Raw genomic sequence first — 14,888 nt, 5'->3', positions numbered from 1 at the left:
TGCCTCTCGGAAACGGAAAAAATACTTTTTCTGTTATTTTTTTTCGCGAGAGACACTGTTCCGCTTTCGCGAGAGTCATGGTCATGCCTCTCGAAAACGAAAAAAACACGTGTTCTATTTTTTTTTCACGTGAGTCACGGTTTTGCTTGCGCGATAGGCATGGTTGCGCTTTCGCGAGAATCACGGCCGTGCCTCTCGAAAACGAAAAAACACGTTTTCTATTTTTTGTTCTTTCGCGTGAGTCATGGTTTTGCTTCCGCGAGAGGCATGGTTGTGCTTCCGCGAGAGTCGCGGCCGTGCCTCCTCGGAAACGGAGAAAAACACGTTTTTTGTCCTTCCGCGAGAGGCACGGTTGTAATTTCGTGAGAGGAACGGGCGTGCCTTTCTCGGAAAGGAAAAAAACCCGTGCTCCCGATTCGGTTTTTTCATTTGGTTTTTTCGTGAAAAAAAAGTTCGTCTAAACTTATCAATATGAGATCTAGTTTTGAATCGATGCAAAAAAAAAATCTAGTTTTGAAGATCTCGATGCGGAAAATCCAATGGTGAAAACGGTTTAAGATTTGAGCGCATGGTTTAAGAGATAAAATGTTTTAAATAAACAAATCTATGAAAAAAAAGGAAAACTCATAGGTTGCAACAAGTGGCGCGCTGCATGTGCGTCACTTGTCGCAGTCTGAGAAGTTAGAGTAATCTTTGCTAGTGGCGCAGTCTGAGAAGTTAGAGTGATCTTTGCAACGAGTACTCCTCAACTAGTGACTTCGTCCATCGCTACGTATCACACGCGTCGCCCACGCACCGCCTCTAGTGGGCTGCCCGTTAGTGGGGAAGCGCCCCCTCACCTGACCGGGAAGCTTCCACCTCCGGTTCTGGGAAGATTTCAAATGGTTTTTTTTATTTGATTTTTGTGTGTGTGTGTTTCTCATCTGGCTTTTCTGGTTTTCTTGACCAGTTCTTAATTTTTGTAGTTTTTAGGTTTGTTCTTCAGTTCGGTTTTCTTTTCATTTTGCTTTCTTCTTTTTCTTTTCATTTTTGCAAATTCATCAATACTTTTGTAAATTTATGAAAAACTAAGATGGTGAATATTTGATAATTTACATACACTTTTAAAATTGGCAAATATTTTTTAAATTCATGAACATTTCTTGAATTTGTGCAAAACGTTAAAATTCATGAACATTTCTTAAAATTTTGATATTTTTTGAATTAAAAAATATTATTTGAATTCATCTTTTTTTTTGTCACGGCCTTTTTTGAATTTGCGATAGCAGCTCCCATTTGCCACCTACAGGCGTCACGTAGGAGGTCTTGTCACCTTTATTAATGAGAGCTAAAAAGGGGTTAGGGTTTAGGGTTCATGTTTAGGTTTCAGGGTTGCGGCTAGGGTTTTCTCTCCTCCTAGCGATCTAATCGCCGGCGAGTCCCTATCCAACACAAACTCGTCCTCCCTGGCAATCAAACGCCAGCGAGTCCGTTGCATCTACAAAACCTCTCCCGTCGTAGGGCTTGGGCCTGTCTTGTCCCACAATCCGATCGCGATGGCATCGGCGGCGGATGCCCAGTCGGGAACGAGCGGCGGGGGTAGCGCCACTATGAAGTCGGATCTAGGAGATTTCCTGGAACAACTTAACTTGGAAGAAGAGGAATTCGATGATCTTGTTATCGATGAGGATGATCCTGAAATCAACGAAAGCGTCAGGTGGCTTGCCCTAGCTAGGGTTCACACGGACAAGTCTTTCAGCCAAACTGCTTTCTACAGGGAGATGCGCGCGGCGTGGAACGCAGCCCAGCCGGTTAGGTTTCGACCGGTTGGACCGAATCTGTTCGTCGTTCAAGCCTCCTGTCTTGGTGACTGGGAGCGCATGCTTGATCAAGGACCATGGCTGTTTTGGAATATGCTCGTGTTGATGTGCCCATATGATGGTTTCACAAAGGCAGAGGAGGTACCTATGACCTTCATGCCAATCTGGCTTCAAATTCACAAACTTCCTGAAGGTTTTTGCAAGGAGAAGATTGTGCAACATCTACTTCGGAACTCGGTTAAGATCTTGGAGATGAGGCTGAACGGAAATACTAGAGGGGATTATATCAGGATAAGAATACGCCATGACATTAGCCAGCCTCTCACAAAATTTGTTAGCATTGTTCGAGGCCATGAAAGGCAAGTGTTCCTGGTGCGTTATGAGAAATTGGCCAGATTTTACAACGTCTGTGGCTTGATTGGCCATGAGTACAAAGAATGTGGCAATGGCATTTATGAGGAAAAGGATAAGAAATACGGGGTGTGGTTGTATGCTGATGGCCCTAATAGACAACGTCAGGAGGAAAACCCGGTGCGAGGAGGGGCAAGGCAGTATGATGCTACACCCCAGCAGACTAAGGCTGGCATGGGGGCGGTTGATCCCGATATTCTGGACACATCTACAAGCCCCTCAAAGACTGGTCGTACTTCCATGCAGGTGGATCCGGCGGCCAGGAAAAGGTTAGCTATGGATGGAGTGAACCCTGAAGAGGTGCTTGGCACCTAGAGAGCAAAGGAGGATTTTCCTGCGCTTACCCTTGGTAAGGGAGAGGATGATGGAACCAATTCACCTAGCAGTAGTAGTGGAAGCAAGCGAGCAAAAACTAGTTCAGACGGTGCAACGGGCGAAAAATCGGCGGCCTCCTTGAGGGAGGACCGCCTGGCACAATGAGTCTGTTATGTTGGAACTGCCGGGGGGGACCGCCGGACAGTTCGCGAGGTTTTGGCCCTCTCTAAAGCCAATTCCCCGGGGCTCATCTTCCTTTCTGAAACTAGACAAGCCTCAAATAAAATGGAGCGACTTAAGTGGAGACTACAGATGAAAGGTTTTGCGGGAGTGTCAAGTCAGGGTCTTAGTGGAGGCCTTGCCCTTTACTGGGATGAGAGTTTGCAAGTTACAGTCCTGGATGCATGTGCACGGTATATAGACGTGCGGATAGTGGATGCTGCGAACGATAAATCTTGAAGGACAACCTTTGTGTATGGCGAGCCGAGAGTGGAGAATCGGCATCGTATGTGGAGTGCTCTATCTGATCTTAGGGCAGTTTCTGTTGAACCATGGTTAGTGTGTGGAGATTTTAATGAAGCTATGTGGCAACATGAGCACTTTCTCAGTCACAGCGGTCTGAAAGTCAAATGCAAGTGTTTCGTGACTGCCTGTTAGCATGTGAATTATGGGATCTTGGTTTTAGTGGAGTTCCGTTCACATACGATCCCTGTTCAAGAATTCGTTCATTTAACAAGTTAACTTGCGGATTAATCCTTATTCGTAGGGTCACCGAGTAGCCGACTAACCGATAAATCGTTCGATTAATTAATTAAATGGCCGATTAACTTGCCGATTAGCCTATTAATCCCTTACTCGCCAGCCAACCGAGCAGTTACCAGTTAACGATTTTCTCAACAATGCATACGATAATGGCCAGTTTGGAGATAGAAACGTACGGGTCCGTCTTGACAGGGCTTGTGCAGACGAGGCATGGAGGGACTTGTTCCCCCTCACGCAGGTGATTCATCTTGCTACTTCCTGTTCGGATCATGCGCCGGTACTGGTTCGCTTATCTTCATCACCACCAAGAACTAGGTCGGCATCTTGATATGAGATCATGTGGGAGAGACATCCGGGCCTCTCCTCGGTTGTGGCAGAACGTTGGGAGCGGAGCCGGCCTTCAGGGAACCTTGGTGTGGTCCATGACGCACTAAAAGAGATGATGAACAAGTTGCGATCTTGGAGCAAAGAGAACTTTGGGCATGTCATATCTGATCTGGAAAAGCTGCGCGTGGAGTTGGCGGACCTGTAGCTCCGCGACGCTGACAGAAACCTGATAAAACAGAAGATGCATCAACTAGATGAACTCCTCTATAGGGAGGAAATGCTTTGGCTTCAGAGATCTCGGATAACATGGTTGAAAGAGGGAGAACGAAATACGGCGTACCTCCATCGTCGCGCCGTGTGGAGGGCTAGGCGGAACTATATCCAACGTTTACGGCGTGCGGATGGTACGTGGTGTCCGGTTCCGATGGATATGCAGCGAATGGCTACGTCGTATTTCAAGGAGGTGTATACAAAGGACCCAACCTTGACGTCGGAGGTCGTTTTGGAGAGTATTGCATCGAAAGTAACCCAAGGGATGAATGATATACTTTGTGCTCCGTTCTCAGAGAAGGAGGTGTCCGATGCGTTATTTCAGATCGGTCCCCTTAAAGCACCAGGGACGGATGGTCTGCCGGCGAGATTTTTTCAACGGAATTGGGCAGTGTTGAAAGCTGAAATTACAGCTACTATGCTGGAGTTCTTTAGGTCAGGTGCAATGCCAGATGGTGTCAATGATACGGCTATTGTTCTTATTCCGAAAATTCCCTTCCCCGAGGAACTTAAGGACTTTAAACCGATAAGCCTATGCAATGTCATTCATAAGATCGTTTCAAAATGTTTGGTGAATAGGCTAAGGCCAATGCTGTCGGAGTTAATATCGGAGAATCAGAGTGCCTTTGTCCCCGGTAGACTCATATTTGATAACTCTATAATTGCATTCGAATGCATTCATCACATTCAGTCACTAAAACAAAACAGGTCGGCGGCGTGTGCTTACAAGCTTGATCTGTCAAAGGCATATGATCAGGTCGATTGGGATTTTTTGGAAAGTGCACTACGCAAATGGGGATTCGCTAAACAGTGGATATCGTGGATTATGGTGTGTGTCAGATCAGTCAAATACTCTGTCAAATTCAATGGACAATTGCTGGAGAGTTTGTTCCCTACAAGAGGACTAAGGCAAGGTGACCCTTTATCACCGTTTTTGTTTCTCTTTGTTGCTGATGCTCTTTCTGCTTTATTGTCAAAGTCAGTGGCTGAAGGTGCCTTAAAGGGGGTGACAATTTGTGGTGGGGCACCGGTTATTTCCCACCTTCTTTTTGCGGATGATACTATGCTGCTATTTGAGGCTTTGGGCCATCAGGCGCTCATTGTCAAGGGGCTGTTGAACACTTATACCTCAGCTACGGGTCAACTCATTAACCCGGAGAAGTGTTCCATCCTTTTCTCAGACAATTGCTCTCCTGTGGTGGTTGATGATGTCAAAAGTATCCTGGAATTTAAACATCAAGTGTTTGAACCTAAGTACCTCGGTCTTCTTGTGCCGGAAGGAAGAGTGCACAAGGGACAGTTTGAATCACTACAGGAAAGGTTGAGGAAAAGATTAATTGATTGGAGTGAACAATATGTCTCAACGGGCAACAAAGAAATCTTGATCAAGGCTGTAGCGCAAGCAATACCTACATATGTTATGAGTGTATTTCGGCTACCGGCCTCGGTGTGTGATGACTTAACACGTATGATGAGACAGTATTGGTGGGGAGTAGAGAATGGAAAGAGGAAAATGGCCTGGCTCAGCTGGGAGAAAATGATCTTGCCCAAGGATATGGGAGGCATGGGTTTTAGAGATATGAGGGCGTTTAACCAGGCGCTTCTTGCAAAACAAGCCTGGAGGTTGCTTGAAAGTCCTGATAGTTTATGTGCTCAGGTGCTACGAGCTAAATATTTTCCCAATGGGAATCTTCTTGATACAGCCTTTCCCTCTGGTTCGTCGGCTGTATGGAAGGGAATCATGTACGGTCTCGAGCTTTTGAAGAAAGGGCTAACATGGCGTGTGGGCGATGGCTCGCTAATCAGAACGTGGAGGGGTCCATGGATCCCGAGGAGAGATGATTTCAAGCCAATCACTCCGAAAGGAAATTGCAGATATAATTGGGTAGCGGACTTCCTTGAGGAATCAGGTGCATGGAATATGGAATTGCTACAGAAATATTTCTGGGATATGGACGTCCGGGAGATAGTGAAGATCAGAACGTCGCCAAGGCAAGGTCAGGACTTCCTGGCATGGTTTCCAGAAAAGAGTGGAGTGTTCACGGTCAAGAGTGCATATCATTTGGCAGCCGAGAGCCATGTGGAACACGCTGCAGGCTCATCTAGCAGTAACCCGAGTGGCCACAGAACCATATGGAGACGCGTATGGGATGCGCGGGTTCCACTCAAAATGAGAATAATGGCGCGGAAGGCCGTGCCAGGGGCTTTAGCAACGAACTACTGTAAGAAACATATGCATATCTCAACTCGAGATACTTGCCCGCTCTGTGGTACAGAAAAGGAGACCAGTTTCCATGCGCTGGTCACCTGTGATTATGCTCGAGCAGTGTGGACGCAAATGCGGTCAGTTTGGAACCTTCCTGATCATCAACTGCTTCGAGACATCGGAAAGGAATGGCTCCTGAATATTCTGATGAATTGCTCTGATGAAATGCGGGATTGTACTATCATGTTAATTTGGCGAATCTAGTCGTTGCGGTCGGACATGGCGCATGGTAAAGATGTTCCGACTCCGGCGGCGACGGCTGAGTACCTCCAGAGTTACATGCACTCACTACAGTTGGTGAGGAAGCACTCGACAGAGGAGATTATCAAGGGGAAGATGGTGGTTCACAACGAGGATCCGGTCCGGCCGCGTGGTGAGACGCCGCGGCTGCCATGGCCGCGACCGGCAGAAGGCCAAGCTGCACTTTCGGTCGACAGATTGTTTTCTTCATCGGATGGGTCTGCAGCTACTGGCATGATACTAAGATCATACGAAGGCACGGTAATTTTTGCCGCATATCGATGTATCTTCAACTGCAATGATGCGGTGGAGGCGGAGCTACATGCAATAATGCAAGGAATGGCACTATCAATTCAGCATTGTGATCTTCCCATCATCGTCCAATCCGACTCCTCTTATGACAGGGGAGAGCCTTTCCCACTCGGCTTATGGTCACTTAGTAGCTGAGATTCGTCATCTCATGGGTGAGAGAAAGTTTATTCCATCGAAAATTAAACGAGAGCAGAATAGGGTAGCAGATCGATTGGCTACGTATAGGCGTACAGAGAGTACTACTGCTGTATGGCGTGGACGGGGACCTCGTGTGTGGAGGAGCTCTTGCCACTTGATTGTAACCCTATGTTTATGGAATAAAACTCTTTTACCATCGAAAAAAAAAGGTTTCAGGGTCGGCACGGGTGACTCGGTCTCTGTGCGCTCAACGGAGCGCGGACGCTTTGGACCGGCTCACAAACGCCGGTGTGGCATGGTCACGCCGTCCGGGGTGCTTGATTTAGCGTAAGCAGGACAACAACAAAATGATTACATAAAAAGAATACTGATTAATTGAGTCGCAGCAGGATAACATACAATACACGTTTAACTGAAGCAGCTTGCCAAGCAATAATATCTCGTCATGACAGACAGGGACCCCGTGCCGTTGCTCTTTCTTTCTGTTGAGCTCGCCGTCGGCGTCGGGGCTACCGGCCAAAAGCGGGGAGAAGATCGCCTTGTTTTCCTCTCCTTTTGGCTACAACCAGGCTGCCGTGGTGGACGCACGTACCGTCGCTGGTTCATCCGGTTTGTGGCGTGGACGCACGGACGAGCCGAGGCTTTTGCTCAACACAGAACAGAGACGATATGCACCTGTACGTCTCCCTCTCCGGAGGCCGCAGTCCGCTCAGCCCGCGATCGCCGTTCGCCAAGCCCAAAAACGTCAAAATCCGGAGCACTGTGAGACGTTTGACTTCTGCGCTGCCGACCTGCCGTCAACTGTACGAGTACAACAGAAACAACCCATAGGTGGAAGGAAAAAAAATCTATTACACTGGACATGGGTGACACATATTCAGGCCAAACCCGCCAAGGGACCCATCTGCACATACATTTATACAAACAAATTATAATACAAGTAGAAGTAGGGCATTTTGAAGACCGACCTACATGAAGGCCTTAATTTTCATAATTTTAAAATTCAAAATTCTCGTTTCAGAAATTCTGAACCAAAGTTAGTACAAAGTTGAGTCATCTATTTTGAAACGAAGGAGGTATATATATGAGGATGTAATGTGTATGTGTGCAAAATTTCAGAATAAAATACCTTGAATTGCGAGCTGCACAAAAAAAATCATGGACATTGATGTTGCACATTACATATGCTAAAAATCCCCATATTAGGTTTTTTGTGTAGCTCTCATTTTAACATATTTCAAATTGAAAAATTACGTACACGTACACTATGTTGCTAGGTATATCTGTAATTCTTTTCAGAATTTTTTGAATTTGAAATGTTTGAATTTTGAAGTTTTCAAGTTAAGACCTCCATGGAGCTCGGTCACCGTTTGACATTTCCATTATAAATCTCACTACGAAACATGTAAGATTCTTATCGTGTAAGGGCATCTCCAAGGTTGTGCGTCAAAATGTTTGGACAACGCGGCCCAGACATTTTTTGTCATCCAATGCGATGCATCAAACGTCCACGGACCAGTCCACATATTCGAATTTTCATAAACTAGAATCAAATATGGGGAGGTTTGCGGATGTCCGAGCAGCCATAACGTAGGTGCCATCTAGATGCATGGAGGGCGCCATCTCAGGTGTTGCGACGACAGAGCTGCAATGCAACCTGCGTGGTGTTGGGACCCCGGATCTCAATGGTGGCGGGGAGCTGCAACACAACATCCATGGTGCTACTCGCCCGCAACAGAGTTGCGATGCATTGAGTGTGATGTTACGACCCACTAATCTCATCGGCGGAGGAGCTGCACTAAAACGTGTGAGTGCTGCCGCGGCTCGTGGGTCTCACCGGCGGCAGAGCCGCAACACAACGTGTGTCGTGCTATGACCCATGGTTCTCGCAGATGACGGGAAGCTGCAATGCGGCTAATAGTTGCTGCGTGGAGATGACTGTTTTGAGGTGGTGGTTGTGGCAAGCGGAAGATGACTGTTGTGAGGGGTTGCTACGGGGTCCGGTGGGTGTGGCGAGCCGACCAGCGGTACTACTGCTACATGCGGGCTGTGCGAGCCCATCCGACGCTGCTCGCTTGAGGATGTGTTACATGTGGTGTTAGAAAAGATGAGGATAAAGACGGTGATTGAGGGGGAACCGAGCGGCTCTACTCAAGCCTAGCGACAAATCGGACGTCTGTCTAGGTGAATGATCCTTACCCAGGATTCTGACGCCTAGCAGTCGTCTTTCACAAATGTGGTGCCGGCAACCAGAAAAAGAACAACCGTACGGTGTACTCTCTCCATTCATAAATACAAGTCTTTATAGATATTTTACTATAGACTAATATACGAAGAGCATCTTCAACAGACGCCGAACGCGCCGCGCGCAAGAAACTGTTTTGACGCGGCGCGCAGCGCTGGCTCCAGCAGCCGCGCTAAAATGCAGCGCGCGCGCTGGCTCCAGCAGTGCGCAAAAAATGCAGCGCGCGACTCGCCGCAGCATTGCATATATGTCACATTTTGAACACGAAATGAAGTTGAAACATTCAAAATGCAATGAACATGACATATAAAATTTCACACAAACAAGTTGATGAAGAAAAGTTCATGCCCACAAGTTCAAAATCATGCCCACAAGTTCATCCAACCAAATTCGCCGCCTTGTAGGTGCCGGAGCCGTCCGCCGCCTTGTTTTTCTTCGCCGATATCTTGCCCTTCTTTGGCCGCGCCGCATTGGGAAGCTTTGATGAGGAGGGGGCGGCGGCTCGGGCCGGCGCCGGCGCGACGCCACCCGCCGCCGAGGTCATCCACGGCGGCATGAAGAGGCCGCGCGCGAGGCCGATGGTCGGAGGAGCTCCGGCGGAGGCGAGGCCAACACCACCTGGGCTAGGGTTTGCGGCGCGGCGGCGGCGGCGGCGGCGGTGGAGGGGTCGCGGCTATAGGCGGAGAAGACAAAGTGCAGCGCGAGCGCTCGACTGTGCCGCGCGCGGAAGCGGGCGCCCCAAATACACCACGCGAGATAGCGATTCTGACCGCGCACCCAACTTCTTATACCGCGCGCGCGGTTATTGCGTGCCCGCTGGAGCCATCCGCCGGATTGCGCGCACTAAATTGGCTAAATTTGTGACGCGGTGCTTGTTTAGCCCGCCCGTTGAAGATGCTCTAAGCATTCTAAAATGCATTTACATATAACCATATGTGGTCCATAATGAAAGCTCTATAAAAAAATGTGATGCCAATAACAAGAACAAGAATGCGAAGCAATCTGTCTTATACTCTCTCCGTTTTTATTTAATTCACATATTAGCTTTGGTCAAAGTTAAGCTTTACAAACTTTGATCAAGTTTATATACAAAAATATTAAGATATACAATAACAAATCAACAACATTAGATTTATTATTAAATGTACTTTCACGTCGTATAGATTTATTATCATAAATGTCTATATTTTTTCTATAAACTTGATCAAACTTTGTGAAATTTGACTTCAGTCAATTTTAATATGCAGAGTAAATAAAAACGGAGGAAGTACAAAACATGCATATAACGAGTTACCGTGCGGTCCCGGCTGTACCAGCCTGTTAATATAGTGAATTATCACTTCACTGACAAAAAATAGTGCATTATTCTGGGCATGGTCAGCGCTACACGAGTCCTGGTACTCCGTGTACCGTGCACCTGGCCAGACGCCCGTCCCCGATCGCCACGTCCACCGGCCCATCCCACGCGCGGGGAAGCGAACCCCATTTTTCTAACCGGCAAAGAAAAGCGCCTGACGTACGTGACGCCGCCGCCGGCGCTCACGCTGCCGTGCTCCGCCGCGTGCCGCGCCGCGCGCAGCCTACGCGACGGGAGCGTGCGCGCGCGCGCAGGTGTCGATGTGAAAAACAACGGGAATCAAACCATCTGGAGCAGTAGCAGATAGTAGTAGAAAGAAAAAGTCCGGCGGGACGCTTCCGCGTTCGCGTGCGAGCTGACGGCGGTGATGCAATTTGGGCGGCTGCTCAGTACTCGGTAGTTTATTGGCAGAGGACGCAGAATTCAACGGCCGGAACTGGTTGCCCCAGTGACGGCGGCCGAATCTTCGCCGGAGAGAGGATAGGGCGTGACTGGCGGCGAAATCTGGGGGGACAGCGACGGCGTACGAAGCCCCCACCCGGCGGTCCACGCGCTCGGCCTCGCGGCCTCGCAGTCGCTGTCGCGCGGCAGCGGGAAATAGTGCCACCGTTTGACCTCCCGCCCCGCCTCGTTAAATCACGCCCGCCCCCGAGCCCGAGGAGGAGGAGGAGTCCAGCGAGGGGACAGACCGGACTGACGCAGACCCGGCAGCGGAAAGAGGAGACAGCCGCGTCCGTCCGTCCGTCCTCGAGGCCCCGGCCGGAGATTTCTCCGCCCGTGCCGAGCGTCACCGGAGCAGAGCCAGCTGTGCGGAGCCGCGGAAGGCCCCGCCGGCGAGGTGGTCTCAGCCTCTCAGGTCAGATTGTGTGTTTCGGTTTGGTCGATGGTGCTCCCCTTCCTTCTTGCTGGGCTTTCGGTTGAAGGTCAACGCCTGCCCTGCCTGCAGAGAAGCGCGCAGAGCCCCCCGCGGCGCCGGCCGGCCGGCGTAGGAAGGATCCACAGATGGGCTGCGCGTTCTCGTCGTCGCCGTCGCCACGGAAGCGTGAGCAGCGCGCCCAAGGGTACGAGGAGCCCGCCGTCCTCGCCGCCGAGACCTCCTGTGCGTGAGCACCCCCATTCCCAGCTCCAGAAGTTTGCCTCTGCCTTTCCTCTGCAACCGACTCAACTGAACTTTGCGTGCAGTCACGGTGAACGAGGTGGAGGCGCTGTACGAGCTCTACAAGAAGCTCAGCTTCTCCATCTTCAAGGACGGCCTCATCCACAAGGTACGAGCTCTACAAGAAGCTCAGCTTCTCCTTACATCCATCTCACGAGCTCCATGATCATCTTGTCCGATGATCTCGCCCCTGGGTTCTGAACTTGTGGCTGGTTGTTTCGTTCATGTCAGGAGGAGTTCCGGCTGGCTCTGTTCAGGACCAGCAGAGGGGCGAACCTGTTCGCGGACAGGGTGTTCGACCTCTTCGATCTCAAGCGCAACGGCGTGATCGAGTTCGGCGAGTTCGTGCGCTCGCTCAGCATCTTCCACCCCAAAGCGCCTGAATCTGAAAAGACCGCGTGTACGCTCCTGTCCATTGTTCGCTCCTAGTTTGCCGTCCATTCATCTTCTTGTCCTCTCCTCCCTATGAAACCAATCAAAAATCTTTCGTTTGTCTCCATCATCGTCCTCCCTGCAGTTGCATTCAAGCTGTACGATCTGAGGGGGACAGGCTACATCGAGAAAGAAGAGGCAAGTACTAAATCATTTCCGCATCCAACCTAGCACATGGCGCACTTTATTGTAATGTCGACGCGTTATTTCTGAATTCTAAAAAATTATATAATCAACACATTGCCTGCACAGCTCCGGGAGATGGTGGTGGCGCTTCTTGATGAGTCCGACCTATGTCTCTCCGATAGCGCCGTCGAGGAGATTGTCCATAATGTATGTAATCAACAACATTGATACTTCCCTCCATGTATGGGAGGTATTTTCCCGTTTTCCTTCTTAACATGTTCTGTGCTGTTCTGCTCCTTTTGGACTGCCAGACGTTCAGTCAAGCAGACTCGGATGGTGATGGCAGGATAGACCCCAAGGAATGGGAGGAGTTTGTCAAGAAGAACCCAGCGTCGCTGAGGAACATGTCACTGCCCTATCTCCAGTGAGTACCATCATCTGCTGCTCTACTTTCCATTACTGCTCACAGCTGATGTTTCCTTTTAATTTCTCAGAATTGGTAGTTCAGCTTCACCTGCGATTTCTTAGTTTAATCTTCTTCTGATACAAAAATGCGGCATTTAGATGAGTGCCATCAGTTATGCCATGCTAGAGAGTAGAGATCTTTTTATTTTTTAATTTTTTTTGCCCATTCCATTTCACGTGATCTTATTGTTGTTGTGGTTGTTTATTCAGGGACATTACGACGACATTTCCGAGCTTTGTAATGCATTCCGAAGTCGAAGACTACAGTGGAATCAGCAAATAAGGCACAATTAACACTTATTTTCGGTGTCATATGATCCGTTGGTCCTGAGCTGGGAGGCAGCGCATTCAAGAGTGAGCTGCAGCAGAAATGTCTGGAACTCAAATAGGAGGACAAGAGACGGAAATCCGGTTGAAGATGACCGACGGTGCGTGAAGTATATATGCACAGTTCACCGAAGCTGTGACCAGCGAGTGGCCATAGATTCATTGTGCTAAGTAGTCAACTGGTAATGGCCTGACAGACCTCTTTTGTTGAAGGTTATGTGGAGGACACCATTTCTCCTTTGTTGACTGCAAACATACATATATATAGACAATAGCAAGATGCCCATGTGTTGCACGGAACATCAAGATACATTTGTATGATTAGTTTATCTTATGAGAGAAAAAGATGAACAAGGGAAGTCCTTATCTGCAAGTGTGGAGAGAGATGCGGGTATCTTTTTGCAAAATTGCCATAGTTTGCTTTCTATCTGCCAGATATAGATCTGACGGTCTATATTACACGATGGCAGGCACACCGTCATCCCTAATTCGGTTTTTTTAATATAATAATTGTCGGGTGGTAGGTGCGACATATGCCAACGGGTGGCTTATCATTGTGGGAGCCAGTAAAACATCGCCGGTGCCTGGAAACGGGATGAGGCGAAGACATGCACGCCGGCGAATCTTACCCAACTTCGGGGCTCTCCGTGGAGATAACACCCCTACTGCTGCTCTGCGGGGTCTCCGCATGATCACTCGATGAACAAGTAGCTACACGGTGCTCCTTGAGCTGTTTGGCGAGAGGAGGAAGAAGGACTCTGCTTGCTCTCTTCTCCTCCCTACGTGGTATCTAAAACTAGCAGGGATCAACCCTTTGCATGGGTGTCCCGGGGGGTTTATATAGGCATACCCCCCGGGGGTACAACGGTAATCCGGCTGGGCGCGGGGCCCAGCCGTCTGTGTCTACGCTCTCCGGCTTCTGCGCCGGCTGCTAGGGCCCGCCGGCTAGTGGGTCCCACCGGCTGCCGGCCCCTTGGTCGACAGGCAGGCCCCACTGTACAGGGCCTTGTCGGTGGCTGGTTACTGTTGCTCAATCTTGGTGACGAGGGCTTCGCCGAGGTAAGCGTGGCTACAGTGCTGCCGTCCGGCGGGGGACCACTGTAGCCTCACCGCGTCTTGTCTCCTTAATGGGGCGTCTCCTTCGAGGGGATGGCAAGTCGGCTGGAGAGAGCCGGCTCCGTCTTGGGCCGACTGGGGGAGGCCAGGCCGCCTTCGGGTGTCTCTCTGCCCGAAGGGGCCCACCGCCCGTGGGCCGTACTGGTAGCCCGTCGTGGATGACATCAGGGTCAACGTGGCAACAGTGCTGCGCCGGACGGGTCATGGCCACCCGTACGGCGCACTGTGCCAGGCGCGCTCCGGGATTCGGGGGTGGCAAGCTTCACTGTAGCCACGCCCCGTCACATCGCCGTTAGGTGGATGCAGACTTCGAGGGTACGGTCTTGATCGTTTTATGGGAGCCGGCTCCTTGGAGGCGGCCTTCTCGCAGCCGGCTCTTAGGAGCCGGCCCTCCCGCGGCTTTCTTCATGAGGGCTGAAGTCGGGCCGCCTTCCAATAGCCGGCCTGGGAGATAGCCGGCCAGGGGAAGGCGGCCCCATGTCTTGGATCCTTGAGAGCCGGATCGGCTCGTAATTTTTCCAGAAAGGCCAGGGGGTGCCGGCCAGGCTACCCGTGGTCACTTACTCCGACAGTAGTCCCCGAAGCTGGGCGAGCTTCGAGGCTGATAAAGGGACGAGAAGCTTGGTCAGCTTCCTATCCTGAGGGGCCGGCTTTGCTTGTGCACGCCGTCTTCGGAAAAGCTTCGTTTCTCGTAGGCGGGAACGCGGGCCACGTGGCGAGGAAATCCTGCCAACGCACGCGCGCGACGGGACGCCGCCGCAGGCCCGGGCCCGCCACTCGTAGGCCTCGGTCCGAGCGCGGATCTTCCGCGGCCCACATGGACC

At 50.2% G+C, this 14,888-nt stretch overlaps 1 protein-coding gene across 1 annotated transcript; it reads left to right on the top strand.

Annotated features, from left to right (window-relative positions):
• Positions 1 to 11,122: 11,122 nt before the first annotated feature.
• Positions 11,123 to 13,321, top strand: LOC125537667 (calcineurin B-like protein 4). The gene is made up of 8 exons (XM_087528946.1): positions 11,123 to 11,298; positions 11,389 to 11,541; positions 11,625 to 11,707; positions 11,830 to 11,998; positions 12,116 to 12,168; positions 12,283 to 12,363; positions 12,468 to 12,580; positions 12,832 to 13,321. Exons 2-8 carry the CDS (start codon positions 11,445 to 11,447, stop codon positions 12,902 to 12,904), a joined length of 669 nt encoding a protein of 222 aa, XP_087385072.1. The 5' UTR covers positions 11,123 to 11,298; positions 11,389 to 11,444; the 3' UTR covers positions 12,905 to 13,321.
• The last annotated feature ends 1,567 nt before the right edge of the window (positions 13,322 to 14,888 follow it).

The sequence above is a fragment of the Triticum urartu genome, chromosome 1A, assembly GCF_056163025.1.
Source record: "Triticum urartu cultivar PI428250 chromosome 1A, HENAU_Tu73, whole genome shotgun sequence".
Classification (NCBI taxonomy): domain Eukaryota; kingdom Viridiplantae; phylum Streptophyta; class Magnoliopsida; order Poales; family Poaceae; genus Triticum; species Triticum urartu.
The sequence above is the reverse complement of the archived record's forward strand: the minus strand, read 5'-3'. Positions and strand labels throughout refer to the sequence as shown.